Consider the following 21,346-nt stretch of genomic DNA (forward strand, 5'->3'; position numbering starts at 1 on the left):
GTAGGTTATCAATCACTTTTTGAGGTTTAGCATTAGCGTGTTGCATTACAAACTTTCAAGGGTGCGCTGAAAGAACTTCCGGTTGGCTTAGATCTCTAAGGGGTGAAACACTACTTCCGGCCTGTAAATTCAGCTATTTATTGAGATTCCATATTTTAGCCGGTGGCTGAGCAACCTCTCTTAGTAAACTGCTCGTAAATCAGTCAGAAAGTTTCGAATCACTCTTCTTTGTTTTATCAAACACTTATTACACAGCAAAGTTTAAAACCAATCCCAACTATTTTATTGACATATTTTTACATTTTGATGATTTACAATTTTATATTGCACACTTCTATATGGAATAAAAAAATTTTACTAAATTAAATATCAAAAAACAGTCCATTCAATCTGCTCGTTTAACTCAGGAACAGGTTCCTTGCTCAGCATGGTGGAAATATTCCAGTAAAAGAAGTATGGCTGCAAAATTGCTTAATCTTAGATGTAACATTACTTGAAGCTATACCTCTAAATATAATTAATGATCTGGCGGAACTGAATTTTGTATCCCTGTTATCGTATCAGACTTGATTTCAAACAAAAGTTTTAAGACCTGTGTAATCGTTGATCTAAAAGAGCTTATTGACCAGGCTGACTGACAGATCACATTTGTGTAACCCTTAGACTCCCAGAAGTGATTAACTTGTAACTTCTCCCTATGATATCCAGACATGATCCAGCACACAGGTAATGAGAATACTCAAAGTTATCAGGTAGAAGTTATTATCTTGATCTAACACCAAATTCTCGTAACAAATTCACAAAGAAATGTGTAACAGCCAGAGGGGAGAATTGACAATCAGATCTTGGGAGTTGAAAAGTTAATGTGCAATCTCTGAAATTTGTGATGTGATTGGTTGTTTTGTAGTTCCACTGACCATTCAGAAGATTGTTACTGAGAATATACATCACTCGTCCAGAGTAGTTTCATGTTTAAAAGTTGCATAAAATCAAGTTAAATCTTGTTAGGTATAATGATGAGTCTATTCAAATATCTGAATGCGATGGTTACTTAAGTCAGACACAACTATTCGACCATCGCTAAGTACTGCAATAGAGACGGCATTATTAAATTTTCCTTTAAAGTCTCCTTTTGATCCAAATTTTGTTATGAACTTTCCACTAAGATCAAATACCTGAACTCTGTGATTACCTGCTTCACAGACCATCAGGTGTCCTGCCTTGTTAACTGGCAAACAACGAGGGTAATGGAACTCCCCATCCCACTTCCCCTTCTTTCCAAATTTGTACAGAAAATTCCCATTTTTATCAAACACTTTGATACAACGTTCACCAAAGTCTGACACTATGAGATATTTTTCACACTGTATACAATGAACGGGAAAGCTTAAAGAACCCTCATCCCCGAATTTACTTAAAAAATGGCCTTTAGGTGAAAAGACCTTGATTAATTTGTTGATTGAATCAGCAATAATTATATTTCCGTCATTCTATATAGATAACCCGTGAGGATTCAACAGCTGGTGATCAAGATTTCCATAACCACCAAACTGGCTCAGGTACTCACCCTGCTCACTGAACAATTGGGCACGGTTGTTATTATTGTCCACCACTACGATGTTATTGTTTTTCTCAAAAGCTATCCCAGCAGGCCAGTTTAACTCTCCCTGTTTATCACCTATGATGCCAAAAGATCTGAAGTAAGTTCCATCGCAACTGAATACCTGAACTCTGTGGCTATTCACCTCAGTCACTGCAATTTCATTACGTTCATTCACTGCCAATCCCCAGGGATTCCTTAACATTCCAGGACACGAACCTTGTTGTCGAAAAGATAACACGGGTCTGAATTGTCTGGGTGAAACTTGAACCGGGAAAGGACTACCTTGAGCTTCTTCTTTGTTCACTTTGATTACGGCCTGGCATCTTCCGGCTTCTTTGGCGAAATAGCTGACTTTGTAGCTTCCATCTTTCACTTGCACTTCTTCCATGCAGTCATGGCCTTGCTGGCTTTTTTTTTGCACAGTTACTCGGTCACGCTTTTCGTAACATTGTTGTCCTTTGGCATTTTTTGTTGTTACAACAAAGTTTGCTTCAATTCCAACGATCGCTTCGGAGAGTCCTTTTCCTTCAGCAGTTGACAATCAAGATCTATCTACCTGCATTAGAATGCTCTTGGCAGGCCACTTGGTGCTGTGTTCGTCCCCAAGCATCTTCGAGCCCATGTTCACTTGCTGGTTAAAAAAGGTCGTGATGGGCCAAACCTTAATAAGAATCACAGAGAACATGGTTGTAGTTTAGTAAGAACAAGAAGGTTTAAGTGATAAAGCAGTTTTCAATTGTGTCATAAGTAATCCAGGATTGCATTAATTTTGCTTTACTCTTCTCTGTGATTGGTACAAAAAATTCGCATTACTCAACCAATCGGATGCAAAACTAAAACCAATCACGACTTGTTCGCCCGCAGTTTTCCGCGCTTTAGGCGGTTTGCCTGTTTTTACTTTAATTTCTTATTGGCTCACCATTCAGGAAGTTTTCTCGTTCTTCGATCTCGCCAAAGTTCACATTCCCTTTCCCTAAGTTTGGTGCTGCATTTACAAGTCTGGTCAATAGCGTCTACCCGCGCTTCCGACTGTTTTGTGAAAACGAAACGAAATAAACAAACAAACCAATGAAAACCAAGACAGCTGTACACTCACGTTTTCCAACCTCTGCCCATAAAGTTAATACACTGCTCCCTCTGCTACATTCCCTCAACGAGACCAGAACCCGGACACCTAGAAGAACGCAACTAACAAACAAAAAATATTAGTAAATACATCAATACATCGGCCACATCATGAGGAAAGAACCAAATAATGACTGCAGAACTGTATTAACCTGGACCCCAGGAGGACGGCGAAAACAGGGCAGACCAAAGACAACATGAAGGAAGACAGCAGAGAAAGAAAGGGAAAAAGCTGGATGGAAGAGCCGGAGTCAGGTACAAATCGCAGCGGCTGACAGAGCTGGTTGGCGGGACTGTGTTGAGGCCTTACGTGCCACATGGCATGAAGGAGATAGGAGAAGAAGGTGACATCAATACATCTACTCTCTCCGGATTTCACGAAGAATCGAATCCCAGATCTCAAGATGTCACGGGGTATCGAATTCCAGATCTTTGGATTTAGAAAGGAATCGAGTCCCAGATCTTCGGATTTCAAAAGGAATCTAGTTCCAGAACTTCGGATTTCACGAGGTCTCCCTGATCTTCGGGTTTCGAGCTCGAATGGTCAAAGAAACGCGAAATCTAAGGATTTCGATTTCTAAGATCTAGAATTCAATTCCTTGAGCGGGACTCGGATGTTCTTGGTTAATCCTCCGCGTTCGTGAGCAACAAATAACATTGTTCTTTATTAAAATGAATACGAAACTAAAGATTTTAGCATTAACCTACCCTTCCACATCCACAACACTTGTAACAGCACTTGTATTCCACAGCCATGCAATCATGACACGGCTGGGAATAAAAGAGAAATGAAACCACATGAATACAAGATCAGAGTAAAACCAAACTTATTTGATAACAAATTGTCCATGCTGAATAATCTAACAGTGAGAAACCTCTTCTATATTTAACCCTGGGGCCTAAAAAGTTAAATTCATCAGAGTTGGGACTTCAAGTTCTACAGTCAGGCACCGCTATTGGCTCCCTATTTTTTTGTATTGATTACCAAGCATGTGATCAAGATGGCTGGATATTTGTCAAGTTCCTTTTGGGATTTTATGTACAGCCCGCTTAAAACGTGTAATATTGTACCTTTTTTTTACCTTCCCTTTTAGCGCGAATCATCCGAATTCAATTCATCTTTGGAGGAGGGGGGGGAGGGTGGGGCTAACTATACACTAAGTTGTATTCTTAGCCTTTGCACCTTAACATCAGCATATTGTTCTTTGTAGGTTTCCTAAGGTCCTGACGAGGAGATCTGTTTAACAATCAAGAGCTTCACTAGTTGGTGATCATTTCCTTTATTCTCCTGACCTTAATGTGTGATTCAGGGGGGGACAGTGTAAGGAGATATTAGATGTTAGTCCCTCTAAGGGGTAAAAAGGTTAAAAAAGGGCCAATTGTAACGTAACGAAAAAAACATGTACATACCTTGATGTTGGTGGTGTGAGGAACTTCAATACTGGTTGTAAAGTCATTACACAACTGAGGGGGCTGCTCCATGGAGGTGGGGCACGCCCATTAATAGAGCTGTCTATTGGCTGACCTAAAATTTAAAGATTTCATTCGTTTGTTCGTTTATTTGCGTAAATCAGACAGGCTGGCCCTGTCTAACATTCCACCTGGTTTGAATGGGGTGCCTGTGTAACAAGGCCAGAACACAACTCTAGAAGTTACCTCCCCTAATCTTTGCGAGAAGTATGTGGGTTCTCTAATGTCCCAAACTAACCAGCATAGAGAAGATGCAGCTGGAGACAGAGCCTACGGTTTATCGTCTTTATCCGAGAAGACTAGATTGTCTAACCATTTCCGAAAGTATTAGCAATTATTGTAATACATTCTCCTCAGTCACTAAAGACCCTAAGTGCATGTTCATCTGGACTAGGGCTTTTATTCATGTTGTTAAAACAACATAAATTAAAATTAATCTTTTTTCTTCTATTTTGGAGCTGGATTTCCTGGAGGAGTATCTCTGTATCTCTGCCATCTGGAACAATTTCCAAAAAAGTATGCAACAATAATTTTCCACGTAAAAAGGAGAGTTATTGAAACTAAAAGAAATTCTACGCTGCCAATAGGACTACAATGACATTACTAAGTTAGTCAGTACCTTGTTGAGGTTCAAATTTTCGCTCAGTCTTTTGCAATTCCAAGAAACTTTCCAGAGAGTACTGCAAAAGTAAAATTCAATGAAAAGAAACTTTAAAAAAAATGCAACATATTAATATCAGTATGTGAATGACAATGTTAATCTTTTTATTGATTCCTTCTTGAGGAAAAAAAAAGCAAAATTAAGATTTATCCTCTAACTCCCATGATCTGATTGAACTCTGGGCAACTGAGAATAAATAATAAATAATTAGATAATAATGATTAATCTTATATATTATTATTTTTTATCACATGATAATAATTAACCTCATTCATTATAATTAGCAGGGAGGAGGACTTGAACCCAGGACCACCAGAATACAAGTCCAGGGCCCTGGGCACCACTCTGCCACACCGCCTCCTTCAAAACTAAAGTTGTCACAATGTTAGGTTTTGTAAATGAAAGAAAAAAATCTGTGGAATAAATAGTAGACAAAGTCCACCCATCACTAACTTGAACAGAATAAAGCAAATAAAAAAATAAAAATAAAAATCATCGTGGATTAAATTAGGGTGAAAATAGAACATCACTTACTCTATTTCAACATTACATTTCTTATGTTACTTTCTGTTCGGATCGTATTCCTCTGGTAGAATTGAATTTCCAGCCTGTGAAAGTTTGTAATTCCAAGGGGCAAACTGAGGGTTCAAAAAGTTATAAGAGTGCAAATTAAGTTTATTCAGCACTGTTATAAAACTACAGTCCAACTTATACTGTACACTGGATAGTCAGAACAAAATAAAGATAATTGATGAAGCCAATGTTTGATTCACTCAGCAACATTAAGTCAGCAACAACTTAAACCTTTACACCCTAATATCAGTATGCATATTCTCCATACTGTTCTTCATACATTTCTTCGGGTGCAAACAAGGAAAATTTGTTTAAAAATCAAGAGCTTCTATAGTAGGTGGTCATTTCCTTTATTCTCCTGACCTCAATGCGTGATTCAGGGGGGGACATTGTAAGGAGAAATCAGATGTTAGTCACTCTTAGAGGGGAAAGAGTAAATGACCCACAATTTAATGTCAAGGCTAAAATAATAAAAAAAACTTTTCTAAACACTACGTTCTATTGTCTGTACCATGTTGAGTACTACAGTCAGTTCATTTTCTTTTTGCTATATCCGGGTATCCATGGATATTGCAGCCTTGGCTGCTAAGCCCAAGGACGTTTTAGATACGTTGAATCTGCCTACTTTCGGTGTAAACTCTTCTTGTATATTTGAGTCTGTTCCATTACAGTTAAAGACTTTGCTACACAACATTTTTCAACAAAACTTGCCTACCTCAAACCACCTCCAAATGCTGCCCCAACAGCCATTTTACACCACCTAGAAAAGATGTTACACAGAACACCAGTTGACGCTGTTATATATGTTAAAAGCAAAAAGTTGTGGTAAATTCATTGACCTAATTAATAGTCCACTTTTAGTGAAAAACTTTCGTCACAGAAAAAATAGAATTATGACTTTTTATTCTAAGAAAAGAATTTTTACAAACTATAAGTATTGTTCTTCTTCATGGCCTCTGTTGAGGGAAAAATGTTGTCCATGTCTATGGGCTGTTTAAATTTTGTGTATGTAGGGGAAATATCATCTTTCCTTTAACCCTTTAACTTCTATGAGTGACCAAGGCAGAATTTCTCCTTACAATATCAATATGATATCAAGCAGACAAGTGATGAGAATAAAGAAAAATATCATTAGGGGATTATTAGTTGATCCAATACCAAATTCTCAAAACTAACATCATGAGAATAGTACAGCAAATAGTGAAGAGAATTACCAATGAAATCTTGGGAGTTTACAGGTTAACAGAAGTATTCATTTTGGAACAAAATTTTTTAAATTGAAGCAGTGTTGTATTACTTTATGGTATTCATTGATAATTATGTGGATATGAACATATTTGTGGCACTTTTATAACCAAGGCTCTTTGAAATATGTAAAAAGTCAGTCCTACCTTAAATTAAAATATGTTTTCATGAATTTTGCCATCCATCTTTAGCAAGATGCACATCACTCTGTCTAAAGAACAAAACATGGAAGACTCATTTTATTTCAGAATTGTTACCAAAAGAAAGTATTTTCAGAATATAATTTTTTATTAAATTTTCCAGACCCTTGCGATAAAATATGCAGATTTATCATTAAGAAAAAACATTTTAATTTGCACTCCTTTCCATCTTCCCACCTTTAAAAAAGACTCAGCCTCCTACCATTTATTCTCAGTCCTCTTACACCCTCCCCCCCCCCCCAACTCTCCTTGCTCTGGTTGCTTGAAGAGTAGATAACACTATTCACTGGATGAATCACTATCTGCTGCATAGCGCAGTACATTTTGTTAACACTTACACTCTGGGTAGCGATTTATCCATTGGATAGTGTTATCTACCCTTTAAACAGCTAGGCTCTGGGCTTGGCCCTTCTGTTCCTCTTTACCCACTGAGGAGACTGGTCATCACACAACTAATTAATTTTCTGACATCCTGGCAGTGAATTAACAAAAATGCAAAACAGCTTGAGTAAATCATACCAACAAGAAAGAAAAAACAATAAAAAATTTAACAGCGGTAAAAGTGGTTACTTTTCAACTTAAATCAAGGATATCAAGCTTCAGGGACTGACGAAGTCCTCCAGAAAGTATACCGCTAGTGTGTTTCCTAAGTGCACGACGATAAGGAGATCTTATGTGTTGACAATATTTTCCTTTTTTTACATCTGCCAAACCTTTCTTTGTAGAATGATTCCTTCAATCTCTTCCAAAGCGTACATTTTCAAAGATCTTCGTCACCTTTCACAGATGTCTTCCTTCTTAGATATTGTCCTCACGGTTTTTTTATCGTCAGAAAATGTACCGGGTAATTTTCAAGCATTATTCACTGTACATCTTGGAATCAAGCGAAAAAACAAGAATTGGAAAGAATACTGTCATTAAATATACCTAAAAGTATTAAGTATTTATTGCAAGTTAATCAAGGTGTTCAAAAAATTAGCTTCAAAATTTTTAGATGCCTTTTTTTATGCTCATCACTCTGTCTATAAAACATAACATATTAAATAACTCATCAATGAATTTGAATATATGAAAATCATATGTAACTACTGCAGTTTCATGAAGTGTCATTTCATCTCAGAATTGCTACCAATTGAATGTACTTTCAGCAGATCATTATTGATGAAATGACTGAGATTCAGTGTGCTATGAGTAATGTCAGCGACCTACATCAATTTATTGTACTGAGAAACCCAAACTGATTTAGAGAATCATTAGATCTCACAGTCCATTATTTCATCGCATCACAGTATCCTTCTCCATAAGAATAATCCAGAAGAATAATCCACCAGAATTATCCAGCAGAATAATCCACCAGGGAAATCCAGCAGAAGAATCCTGCAGAATTATCCAGCAGATTTATTCTGACAATGGAGTGAACTTTTAAAACAAACCTTTGCATTTGAATGATCTGCTAATTTCTTTGTATTCCTTTTCACTCTCTATGTAATCAATGGGGAAGGGAATCAAGGGAAAGGGGGGGGGAAAGACATGACATGAGTAATGGTCTCTATAGGTTCCCACCTGATTTCAAATAATACTTCTACTCTCTGCCAACCTGTTTCTTCTTCAGATTCACCATTCTCCAACATCCTAGTAGTAAATTTACAAAAGTGCCTTCATAACATAACTAAAGCAAAGCATGCACTCTGATTGGTTTATACAGGATCTACTCTTTGCCTATGGGTGCATGCTGCTGACGTGAGCAAATGCTAAGACCACAGGCACCCCAAGCTCTCTTTGAGAACCACACAAGGAACACAATTTACTTATTTATAAGTATTTGTATGGGATTTTCTAAAAGATATCCACAGAGATAGTTAAAAGTGAAAATATTAAATAAAAATGGCTTACCTTGTTCCATACATGTGTTGTTTGGTCCTGGTGTCGTTATTTTACCGATTTCACTTGATTTAAGCAGTTTTTTTTAATCCTGGCTTTCTATGTGGAATCACTCTGTCTATCACTCTGTCTATATCCTTATATATATATATGCAAATTGTATTCCTTGTGTGGTTCTCCAAGAGAGCTTGGGCCAACTGCGCAAGACTATTTTCCGCGGATGCTTTTTTTTTGATCACGTAAGATTTGTTAAATGAAAGGGAACTCTTGTTACAATACATCAATGTTATGTTATAAAACAAATGGTGAACGCCATAGCGAGCACTATTGAGTTATGGATGCCCTTGGGAGGTTTGCTAAGCGCTCAAGTAGCTAGAGTCGCATGAGACGATAGCCTCGTGCGACTCTTAGCTTCTTTCATCCTTAGCAACCTCCCGCGTGCATCCACAACTCACTATAGTTCACCACTAGATTTTCTCCGGTTTTTATTGGTTTAAATCAATCACGCGACGCGATAGTGTTCATCCGTGGAGAGACACTATCAGCCCATAGTACCCGCCCGCGGAAAATACCCGGATGAATAGTGCCTGTCCGCGGAAAATACCTGGATTGGTAGTACTCATCTGTGAAAAGTTTTGAATAGTTTGACTGGCGTGAAGTTAGGCAGATCGGATAAACAGTGACTTTTCAATTCTGACTGGTATAATGTATTATTTAGCCAATGTACGGTTGTGAATTATTGACATTTGTGACAAGCTGTAGGCGCGGAAGAAAATTTACTGGTGAACAATAAAAACAATAGAGTGTTTATGTCTCGGAACTATCCCTCTGATAGTTGCCCCTTAGAAATTTGAATTGGAAATATTTGTTTTAAGAACATCAAATTTCTGCAGGGCAACTATCAGACCGATAGTTCCGAGACATAAACACTCTATTGTTTAAATAGTACACGCTATGGCATTCACCATTTGTTAATTGAGCTTGACTAATATATACCAAAAGTGAAGAAAAATACTCAAAAATTAAACAACGGTGAAAGTGGTTACTTTTCGACTTAAATCAAGGATGTCAAGCTTTCAGGGGCTAATTAAAGCAGTCCTCCAGAAAACATACCGCTAGCGTGTTTTCTAAGTGCAAGACAATAATGGTAGATCTTGTGTTCAGAATATTTTACATTTTTTTTTTTACATTTTTCAAACCTTTCTTTGTAGAAGGATTCCTTCAATCTCTCCAAGAGTGTACGTTTCGAAAGATCTTCGTCACCTTTTACAGACATCTTGGTTCTTTAATATTGTCCTCACATGTAATTGTAGTCATGAAATGTACCAGGTAATTTTCGCGCATTGTTAACTGTACATCTTAGAATCAGGCAAAAAAGCAGCAATTTGTAAGAACACTGTCATTAAATATACCCATGTATTCATTGCAAGTTAATCAAGGGCAAGGCATTCAAGAAATTAGCTTCAAAATTTATCACTGTCAGAGGAAGCCATCTTGGCCGAAAAATCCAGGGAACTGAGACCGAACCTGAATCCCTAGTGCCAGTCCCTGAGTGGCCCACCGTATTTACTCATGGCGCTTTGCCTCAAAAGCGGCGTTTATTTTAAGGGGCGCTATTCCAAAACTTGACGCGACGCCGGAATGTCTACTTAAAACTTTTCCAAAACATTTCTTGTCCGCCAAGAGCCTAACAAGGAATTTTTTTTGATCTGGCATAGCCTACTTGAAGTAGCACCTTCCCCCTAGGGTACTGCCACGGGAAGATAAACTTCTCAGAATTCTCAAAAATCTTGCACGTCAAATAGGCCTCTATGCATCAAATGTGATTGGTCAATATTTATAGCATTCCACGAATTTTAGAGATTGTGCATTAAACTAAGTGTAATCTGTCAGTCAGCCCAATCAATAAGCTCGTTTAGGTCAATGATTACACAGTTTTCAAAACTTTTGTTTGATATCAAGTTTCATATCACAGGTGACAAATTACTCCTTAATTTTGGCGCGAAATTTCAGCGTTAATTTTTTAATTTCATATGTGAAATTACAACATTGCCATGGTAACATCTCTTGTATCTCGATCAGAGCCAAGATGGCGTCGAGATTTAAGACGGTGACCCTTGAAGAAGTTACGAACTTAAAAGAAGCGGCCGATAATTTATTAACAGGCACGAAGAATTCGAAAGGTGTTTTTTCTGAAGAAACTCAGAAAATGACGTTCTTTAACAATAATGTATGCTTTCAACGAAAACTATATTCCTTTTCATGTTCTCGGTTTTCGATAGAATAAACCAGTAAAAACAATTACGATTATGAACGTAATTTGTCACCCACGATATTAAAAGGTAATCAAATGGTTTTCTTGTGAAATTAGGAAATAATTTCATTTGCGTTTTGTCAAAATTCTGTTAATTTCCCTCGCCTAAAGGCTCGGGAAATTATCAGAATTTTGACAAAGCGCGCGTGAAATTATTTCCTAATTTCACTCGTCGCCATTTGATTACACATACAAATATGATGACAAGGAGTTTGACTAATGGTCGTGGGTCGTGAGTACAAAACGTGGATCGTGCGTGCAAGTCGTGGGTCGTGGGTGTGGGTAAAAGTCGTGGGTGTGGGTAGTACTTAATAATTAATGGTTAATAGCTCATATTTAATAATATTGATAGTACTTCTAATAATTAATTACTGTTATTATTGTAGGGGACAAGGGTTTATTCGGAATCCGGCCGACCGACGAGCCTACCGAGTAGTAATTCTTGGGTGAAAAAGGTTCTTGACAGTGAAAATAAATAAGCATCACTATACCTTGCTTAATTAGATGGCCTTTTTCAGGGCATCTTCTTCGCTGTCCTGCTGGTAAGTTCGCATCCAGGTTTGGCTGTCATCTGGAGTATTCTGATCTCCCGATACAACTCCAGCGTAAGTTCTTTTGGCTGACATAATTGACCAAATAAAGCGAAAACAGGAAAAGTTAACAGCGACTGCTTGAGAAAATCCGATCTTTGAACCATACAAAAAACCTGGGCACACAAAGTACGTACCACCGTGAAGTACATGTAATACTTCTCGACGAACAATGAAACGTATGTTTCTTGAGTACGTTTGATTTCGCAACTCTGCCGAGTCTGGTCTTTGTCAGATAAGAAATGAATCATTTAAACTATTAGAACCTCTTCATTTATTTATTTACTTATTTCAATAATTCTTCAGATCTGGTTTATTTTATGATTTAGAAAACGACCTGGCTAGTTACATGGAGGAAGAAGAATTTTAAGATTGTAATCGGTTCTTCGTTTAATTTTATGTCACCGATGCCAGTTGTCGTGATCAATTTAACATAGTCCTGCGATTTCCATAGTTATTTCCTAGAATATTTCCGCCATGCTGAGATGGAAACCCTTTCCTGAAAAAAACAAAACAACAAACAGCAAAGTGAATAGACGGTTTTTTGACAAGAGTAGAATTGTGTAATTGTATAATTAACTAATGTAATGAAATTTTGCAAATCCATCTGAAAATGTGTCAATAAAATGGTTATGATTGTTTTGAAATTTTGCTGTATAATAAGTGTTCAAGAGAGGGATTCGAAACTTCCTGACTAATTTACGACCAAATTAACGGGAGACTCAATTTATTAGAAGGAAAGACTGAGATATTTTAAAAATTTCATTGAATAGCTAATTCCGGAGGTAATATTCCTACAGGATTCAAACCAACCGGAGGTTTGTGACGCAATACGGTAATGCTCAATCTTAAAAGCTGATTGATAGCCCAAGAAGCTGGCGGGTTTGTGCGCGCATTGAAGCGTTTTAAGCAGAGAAGCCGCATGAAGTTTAATGCTCGAATTAGCTGCTCCGCTACCTTTATTTTTATCGCTGGTCATGAACAACTACCAACTAGGCCCGTTACCCGGAGGGATTTCCAGCGATGCTCAGTTTTTTCGGCAAATTGTCCAATTAAATCTCACACCCTAACTCTCACGCGATGCAGTTTTTGTTTTGTTCAAGCTCCTGTGAACAACGTTAAGTAATTAGTCGCGTTGTTGTTCAGTTTCCTGTTCAGTAAACTTTAAGGCAATGATTGGGACCTTTGTCGTCTCGGTTATCGCTTCTTAAAAGCAAAACTTTTATAATATGCCTGAGAGGACATGGGTAGAAGGTAAAAAAATCAACATCTGGAAAAAGAAACATATCGTGTGTAAGCAAAAGCCCATTTGAACGAGAAAATCAGTAGTAAAACGGCTTGATAAATATTCACGTCAGTAATATTATGGCTTTGTGATGCGTTCAGTTGTGTATGTAATTAAAGCATGATAACAAAACATCGTGTGGAGTCGGTGTTTCGTTACACCTTTGTTCAGTGCTGCAGTGTTAATAGTGAATTGTGGGTAAAACAGAGGAATAAGTGGAGAGGAATGGCAAGAAAAGGACTGGTGATGGATAGGAGGAAAAATCAAGGATTTGGCTCAAGAGCTTTTTTGTACAAGTCACGCTTATCCCAACACCTTCCAAAAAACTTTGATTGGTCGAAGCTATAATGAGGGTGAGCCTCTATTCTGACCCACTGACTCAAGTTACCTGATTGAAAACATGTCTATCTCAGGTGACAGCTACGCGTAATGAGCTTTAAATGTTTTAGGTCAGGCTAAACTTAACAATTCTCAGGAATCTTGCATGTTAAACATGTCTTCAGGCATCTCACGTGATTGGTCAAAATTAATATAGCAATTCAACCACAAGACTGTTAAGTTGTTTAACAGATATTTGGCGTCACGATAGTTGCTAATTATACCGGGATTATCGATTGTAGTGTTGGTCCGCGAGTTTTTTTGCTCTGTATTCTAAAAGGAAAGACCGCTTTACACAAAACAAAAGTGACAAAACGGGAAAAGAAGCAGATGAAATCCATGACAAGCAGTTTTATGCTGCTTAAGGTCACAGTTCCGTTTTCCTCTTGCTCTGAGGTAGGAAATCACAAACATGCGTGAAGGGACTGGTAACCAAAAATTAAAAAACCACCATAGAGCTCTCTACCAAAGAGAGATAGGAAAAAATCCATCGATAAGGACCACCATGGTCTTCTCACCAGTGACTAAAGAGTCAAGTCCCTGTCTCATTATCTCTCGAGAAAAGAATATTTTGACAATTAAATTGGCTGGAACAGCGAAGCTGAAAAGTGGAGGAAGTGGAGAACAGAATGATCAGAGTAGAAAAAACAAAAAGATGTAGCCTGAGATAGGAGGATTTCGGTTTCCATTCAAAACTATTTCGAGCGAAACTTAGCCAATGTATTCATTTTCGGCGCGTTCAGTTATTTTACGCCTGTTGATCAATCAATAAATCCTCAAGCAGGTTCGAGTTAAGGCTTCTGTAAATAGCGTCGAGTGATAATTTTAAAGTCTAGGAATGAAATACTTGCGCTGTGTGGAATTATAAAATAATAGTAAAACAGTGATACAAAACAGTACCTAAATTTAAATCAAGTGGAGATACATGTACCGCGCGGAAGCATGGAGGCAAGAGTTAGTAAAGCAAAAAGGCACTTAGAAGGGTGGGGAGAGAATATGCTTGCGTGTGACTTTCACTCGGCATAAGAACTGCTAGTTCACATGTTTAGCTGTTGCGTGTGTTGCCCAAGATAAAACAAACCAACTCCACTTATGTACAACAAACTTTTAAGATTAAGCTGCATAAGCCACTGATTATGTTAACCTATCAAAATAAAGCTCATACAGAGTCTATTCTTTTTTAAAATCACGCACCTCCCAAACACTTTCAATTAAGCTTCGCGATTGGCGGAGACCATACTGAAGACACTCTTCCACTGAAACCTGTCCGCCATCTCATTGAAAACAAGTCTGTCTGCAGCTGCACACTGAGTGAGCATCAAAATGATCAAGGTCGCGGTAACTTACACGATTGACAGAAATCTCGCTTGTCAATTACCACAATGATGTATTTTATCAGGCGCTCCCCCTACAAAACCGTCGGCTACGAACACTAGTTAGTATTTTCAATGAAAAATGGCCTATTTATTTGAAAAATTTCGAGTTAGCACTACGATAGCGTCTAGTTTTTCTGAAAATCACGCTCTTATTTAACACCTTCGCCATTGGTCGTGGCCATTCTGGAGACTCACTGAAGGTCAGCCAATCTTCCTTAAACCTGTCCACCATCTGATGAGAACATGTTTGTCTACCGAGGTCAAGCAGTATAAAATTAGAAGTATTCTCAGAAATCTTGCATGTCAAATACGCCTTTAGGCATCGCATCTGATTCGTTAATATTTATAGCATTTCATTCGCAAGACAACAACTGTTTTATTAGGGGTCTTTAATACGTGTAGCAAAATCCTTCCTTTCAAGTCGCTAAACATGGATATCAAAACCTTACTTGACAATCTTCATGAAGAAGTTTCCTGTCCGGTGTGCATGACCACATTTACTAAACCAAAGCAGCTGCCATGTTTACACAGCTTCTGCCTTCACTGTTTAGCAGGAATTCAAAGAAACAGTGGCCACCATGATGTCATAACATGTCCTGAGTGTCGCAAGGAGAGTCAAGTCCCTGGTGGAAACCTTAAAGATATGCCCACTAACTTTCGCATCAACAGTTTACTAGATGTGCTCGCCATAAGGGAGTGCAGTTCTACCGGAGTCAAGTGCAGAAACTGCGACAAAAGAAGAGTGCAAAGTTTCTACTGTTTTCAGTGTTGTGCATTCTGGTGTGAAGAGTGTATCACTGTGCATAACTTACTCCGAGAAAACGAAGAACACCGAGTACTTGCACTGGAAGATTTTGAAGATCAAGACGTTGAGGATGTCTTGAAGCGATCAGCATTTTGTTCACGACAAGGCCACGAAAAGGAAAAGTTGAAATTCTTCTGTGTCAAATGTGAAGAGACTGTTTGTTCTTCATGTGTTGTAACCGCTCACCATAGACATGTTATAGTACTATTAGAAGAAGCGGCCAATGAAAAGAAATTGCTAGTCATGTCCACGATTGAATCCAACAAAGCAAAAGCACAAAGGATGAGAAACAAAATCTTGAAACTTGACGAGAGTTCTCGTAACATCGAAGCAAACGTTGCCAAAGTAAAAAGAAGCGCGCAACAGTTTGCAGAAATCATGATCGCAGTTAATGAAGCCAAGAAACAGGAAATCTTTGATGAAGCGCATCATGAGGCGCAACAATCCCTGGAACGTTTGCGAATACAAAGGATCGAAATGGAACAGAAAGTCAAAATGATCGAAACAGCAGTCACAAAATTTGAAACGCTTTTAAAGCGAAGCACCAGCGCAGAGCTTGCAGAGTTAGATAAGGCAATAAACACAATCATCCCGAAAGAAGTCGACGATGAGCGCGAACAACTGGACTGTGACCTCGAAGGTCTGCGTCAATTAATCTTTGAGGAAAACGAAGCCTTAAAGGCAAAAACAATACATGGAGGAATTGGCCGTGTATTTAGCTCTGAGTCCAAAGCGGATCAGTCGACTGCTAAAGGAAAAGGACTCACTGAAGCGATTATTGGAATTCAAGCGAACTTTGTTTTAACAACAAAAAATGCCAAAGGACAACAATGTTACGAGAAGCGTGACCGAGTAACTGCGGAAATAAAAAATCAGGAAGGTCATGACTGTGCAACAGAAGTGCGAGTGAAAGATAACCACGATGGTAGCTACAAAGTCAGCTATTTTGCCAAAGAAACCGGAAGATGCCAGGCAGTAGTCAAAGTGAATGAGGAAGAAGCTGGAGGCAGTCCTTTCTCGGTTGAAGTTTCACCAAGACAATTCAGACCCGTGTTATCTTTAGGACAACATGGCTCGTCTCCTGGAATGTTAAGGAGACCCTGGGGAGTGGCAGTGAATGAACGTGATGAAATTGCAGTGACTGAGTGGGTGAACGACAGGGTTCAGGTATTCAGTAGCGATGGAACTTACTTAAGATCTTTTGGTAGTAAAGGTGATAAACAAGGTGAGTTCAAGTGTCCTTCTGGGATAGCTTTTGATAAAAACAATAACATTATAGTGGTGGACAGCGGTAACCACCGTGTTCAATTGTTCAGTGAGCAGGGTGAGTACCTGAGCCAGTTTGGTGGTAAAGGAAATCTTGATCACCAGCTGGTTCATCTTCATGGATTATCTGTAGAGAACAATGGAAATATAATTATTGCTGATTCAAACAACAAATTGATCAAGATGTTTTCTCCTAAAGGCCATTATTTAAATAAATTCGGGGGTGAGGGTTCTTTAACCTTTCCCTTTCACTGTATACAGTATGAAAAATATCTCATAGTGTCAGACTGCCATGAACATTGTATCAAAGTGTTTGATAGAAATGGTAATTTTTTGTACAGATTTGGAAAGAAGGGGGAGGGGGATGGGGAGTTCAATTTCCCTCATTGTTTATCAGTTAACAAGGCAGGACACCTGATGGTCTGTGATAGATTTAATCACAGAGTTCAGGTATTTGATCTTAGTGGAAAGTTTATAACAAAATTTGGATCAAAAGGAGACAAGAAAGGAGAATTTTATGCTCCTGTCTCTGCTGCAGTGCTCAGCGATGGTCGAATACTTGTGTCTGACTTTCATAACCATCGTATTCAGATATTCGAATAGACTAACATCAGTACGCCTTAAAAGATTTGAATTAATTTTATGCAACTTTTAAACATGAAACTACTCTGGACAAGTGATGTATGTTCTCAGTAAGAATATTCTGAATGGTCAGTTGAACTACAAAACAACCAATCAAATCACAAATTTCTGAGATTGCGCATTAAAACCCTTTAACTCCCAAGATCTGATTGGTCAATTCTCCCCTCTGGCTGCTACACATTTCTTTGTGAATTAGTTACGAGAATTTGGAGTTAGATCAAAATAAGAATTTCTACTTGATAAGTCTTAGTATTCTCATTACCTGTTTGCTGGATAATGTATGGATATCATAGGAAGAAGTTACAGGTTAATCACTTCTGGGAGTTAAAGAGTTACACTAAGTGTGATCTGTCAGTCAGCCAAGTCAATAAGCTCTTTTAGGTCAATAATTACACAAGTTTTAAAACTTTTGTTTCATAGCAAGTCTAACACGAAAACAAGAATGCAAAATTCAGTTGTACCAGATCATTTGATTATGTTTAGAGGTACAGCTTCAAGTAATGTGACATCTAAGATAAAATAAATACTTTAAATTATGGATAAAACTTTAGATATACGCCGTTTTAGATCTGTGACAATTGTATTTCTTATTTTAGCTTTTAATACTTTTTATTTTTACGGAGGACCTCCCTGAAAACCACGTATTTATGCGACGGGCGTTTCCCCCTTAAAGATTGTTTATTATTATTATTATTATTATTATTATTATTATTATTATTATTATTATTATAAAGAATTGTACAGCCATAGGTATTTGCTCGAATGTTTTAATCATACTGAGCTGGGAACCTATTCTTGAGTTAAACCAGGAGAGTGAATAGACTGTTCTTTGACATTTAATTTGGTAAAATTTTGTTATTGCATATATAAATATGCAATATAAAATTGTAAATAATCAAAATATAAAAATATGTCAATAAAATAGTTGTGATTGCTTTTAAACTTTGCTGTATACAAAGTCTTTGATAAAAAAAAAAAGAGTGATTCGAAACTTTCTGACTGATTTACGAGTAATTTACTAGGAGAGGTTGCACATCCACCCGCTAGAATAATCTCATTAAAAAACTCATTAATAATTCATGAGCTGATTAGCCTATCACACGAGGCAAATCGATCACTTGTATGAACCTTTATAGCCGGTATAGAATAATCATTCTGAAAAGCCCGGAGAGGGTTTTGATTTCGGTCTCGGGAAAAATCGGGGTACAATTCATAAACAACTAAATCATAAGTTATTCCCCAAAAGGCAGCATACAAAAACATTAACCGCAGTAAACAACAACGTTTATTTTCCTGATAAATTCTTATTAGAACAGAAATTCGTTCTTTTACAGTTTCCCATTGTTCACAAAATTAATTGTGCAGTTTTGAAAACTCTCAACTTCAACTCTAAATCCTATTTCCTCCGAGTTGGCTTCTTGAATTCTTCTTGAACTTTGCCACTCGTCAAAAATTTTGTAAGCCCACTTTGTGGCATACTGAGTAGCCCTTGGAACACAACTATCCAAGTAATCTTTCTCTTGCTTCGCATTTTTTGGTTCTCGAAACACGCGTTTGGGCGGTATTTCAAGGAAAAGCTTTCTGAACGTTAACAGCAGCCGAACAAGGAGCACTTTTCCCCTCTTTATGTAATTAACTTTTAATGCATTCAAATCACGTTTATAAAAATCCCTAGAAAGGCACGGGTTTTTGAAGCTATTTAATGCATTCATATAACGTTTGGAAAAATCCCTAGAGAGGCACGTGTCTTTGAAGATATTTAAAAAACTCGCAGCACGTGTTTCATCGAGTCTAAAAACACTGCTGCTCGTTTTTAAACAGTAGATAAATAGCTTTATTTACAAGCCGGAAGTAGTGTTTCACCCCTGAGAGATCCAAGCCAACCGGAAGTTCTTTCAGCGCACCCTTGAGAGTTTGTAACGCAACACGCTAATGCTAAATGCGCTTCCGACTGTTTCGTGAAAACTGATATCCTTCCCAGAGATAAATAATGGCCAGTTTTTTTTTTATTCTAAAACGCGGCCATGCCCTAAACTTTGTTTCTTTTATAACTTCAAGTCCCGAAAGCATCACGTAGTTCGCGGTTACTGACTGCTCATTCGGAGAGCAGCTCTACAAAATACTGCAGCCGCAGCAGCACTTCTCTGGGGGTAGTCTGGAGCATACACTTTGGGATCATGACCGTCGAACCAGAGGCGACTTGATTGCTCCTTCCATTGGTAAGCAACTTCAGACACGGCTACTGCTCGTAGCTGTTGGCGCTGAAAACAAAGACATGTCCAAAGCTAATTAGTGGGGCGCGAATATTGGGACGCTAAGAAAAGTTGTACAAACCACACAGAGTGGACGGCAGCAAGAATCTTTCCTTTAAATAATTTACTACTGTTATTACTGTTGCAAGCGTATTCCACGTCTATTTGCGATTTATTTTGCTGAGATGTGTTACTATTTGTTAACCCAAAGATGGCGGACTAGAGTTATTAAGTGACCTGGTGTTACCACCGCAGAACCCTAGTTTCTTTTTTGTTTTTGTTCTCTTTTTATGGATTGGACATTTGCTTTGATATTACATGAGTTGTGAAATGAGAAAGCTGTAACCCGGATGAAAAAGCACATGTTTTGGAGTAGAGAAGAGGGTTTTTTTTTGGCTTTGTAAAACACTGGCAGAGTTTCGGAATAAATTGTGGTAAACAAGTTACAAATGATGTCGATTTGAAGTCTCGGCAACACCTGATTTAATAAATTTTCTGATTAAAGATCTATCTACCTTCATAAGAATGCTCTTGGCATGCCACTTGGTGCTGTGTTCGTCTACCAGCCTCTTTGAGCCCATGTTTACTTGCTGGTCAAAAAAGGTCTGGATGGGCCACACCTTAATGAGAATCACAGAGAACATGGGTGTAGTTTAGTAAGAACGAGAAGGCGAAAGAGATAAAGTCATGAGTAATCCAGGATCGTATTAATTTTGCTTTACTCTTCTTTGTGATTGGTACAAAAAAAAACTCGCACTACTCAACCAATCGGATGCAAAACTAAAACCAGTCACGACCTGTTCGTCTGCATTTTCCCGCGCTTTAGGCGGTTTGCCTGTTTTTACTTTGATTTCTCATTGGCTCACGATTCAGGTAGTTTCTCGTTCTTCAATCTCCCCAAAGCTCTTTCTCACATTTCCCTTTGGCTAACTTTGCTGTTGCATTTACAAATCTGGTCACTTGCGTTTTCCCGCGCTTTAGACAAATTTGTTGTTTTTATCTTAGGTTCTTATTGGCTGATTGTGATATTTCCTTCAATCTGATTGGCTGTTATGATTACTTTGCTTTTGGTTTGAAAACTCAATCGAATAGCGCGCTATGTTTATGTCCGACGAAGAGTCTATTGGTAAGAAAAGAAAAAGACTCACCCCTGGTAGTTCTTGCTTAAATATTTCAGTTCCTTACGAATCAACGATGAGTTCAGCGGGCAACTAATCTGACTTTTCGATGGTTAAAATTCCATATCTTCGGATTTCAAAAGGAATCGAGTCCCAAACCTTTGCATTTCACGAGGTCTTCCTGATCTTCGGGTTTCAAGCTCGGATGGTAACCGGAACGCAAACCCTTGGAATTTCGAAATCTAAAATCTAGATTTCGAGTCCTTGTGCGGGGACTCGGATGTTTTTGGTTTCCTCCACGTTCGTGACCAAACAAATAGCTTCGTTCCGCTTCATGGTTCAAAAGATTTTAGCATCGCATGTCAACGTACCCTTCCACGTCCACAACACTTGTCACAGCGCTTGTATCCCACAGCTATACAATCATGGCACGGCTGGGAATAAAAGTGAGATGAAACAACATGAAAAGAAGAATAAGGAGAATAATGTGATGGTTAGAGACCTCTCTTACATTGACCCTGGGGGCATGTTGGCTTAAAATGTTAAATTTATTAGAGATTGA

General features: G+C 38.1%; 2 protein-coding genes and 1 long non-coding RNA gene across 4 annotated transcripts in view; 2 read left to right on the forward strand and 1 right to left on the reverse strand.

Moving 5' to 3' along the window:
• Positions 1–18,356, forward strand: part of LOC148729908 (uncharacterized) — a 49,267-nt gene extending 30,911 nt beyond the window's left edge. Inside the window, exon 2 of the long non-coding RNA XR_016001797.1 lies at positions 17,900–18,356. This is a non-coding gene — a long non-coding RNA (uncharacterized LOC148729908). The remainder of the gene's footprint in view (positions 1–17,899) is intronic.
• On the reverse strand, positions 253–10,269 carry LOC111347485 (uncharacterized). 2 transcript variants are annotated; one of them, XM_088761367.1, is made up of 12 exons: positions 9,958–10,269; positions 8,441–8,509; positions 7,591–7,750; positions 6,824–6,888; positions 6,148–6,192; positions 5,394–5,497; positions 4,818–4,878; positions 4,139–4,253; positions 3,912–3,965; positions 3,437–3,499; positions 2,700–2,791; positions 253–2,264 (listed from the first exon to the last, which is right to left on the reverse strand). In XM_088761367.1, exons 8-12 carry the CDS (start codon positions 4,183–4,185, stop codon positions 2,239–2,241), a joined length of 282 nt encoding a protein of 93 aa, XP_088617493.1. In that variant the 5' UTR covers positions 4,186–4,253; positions 4,818–4,878; positions 5,394–5,497; positions 6,148–6,192; positions 6,824–6,888; positions 7,591–7,750; positions 8,441–8,509; positions 9,958–10,269; the 3' UTR covers positions 253–2,238. The 2 variants fall into 2 exon arrangements, with proteins under 2 accessions (XP_088617493.1, XP_088617492.1); XM_088761366.1 differs by lacking the exons at positions 2,700–2,791; positions 3,437–3,499; positions 3,912–3,965; ... (6 more) ...; positions 8,441–8,509; positions 9,958–10,269 and adding an exon at positions 2,523–2,693.
• On the forward strand, positions 15,073–18,356 carry LOC111319243 (E3 ubiquitin-protein ligase TRIM45-like). Its single transcript, XM_022922053.2, has one exon. The coding sequence runs from the start codon at positions 15,132–15,134 to the stop codon at positions 17,373–17,375; it is 2,244 nt and encodes a 747-aa protein (XP_022777788.2). The 5' UTR covers positions 15,073–15,131; the 3' UTR covers positions 17,376–18,356.
• Positions 18,357–21,346: the final 2,990 nt, after the last annotated feature.

This window comes from Stylophora pistillata, chromosome 5 (assembly GCF_964205215.1).
Source record: "Stylophora pistillata chromosome 5, jaStyPist1.2, whole genome shotgun sequence".
Classification (NCBI taxonomy): Eukaryota; Metazoa; Cnidaria; class Anthozoa; order Scleractinia; family Pocilloporidae; genus Stylophora; species Stylophora pistillata.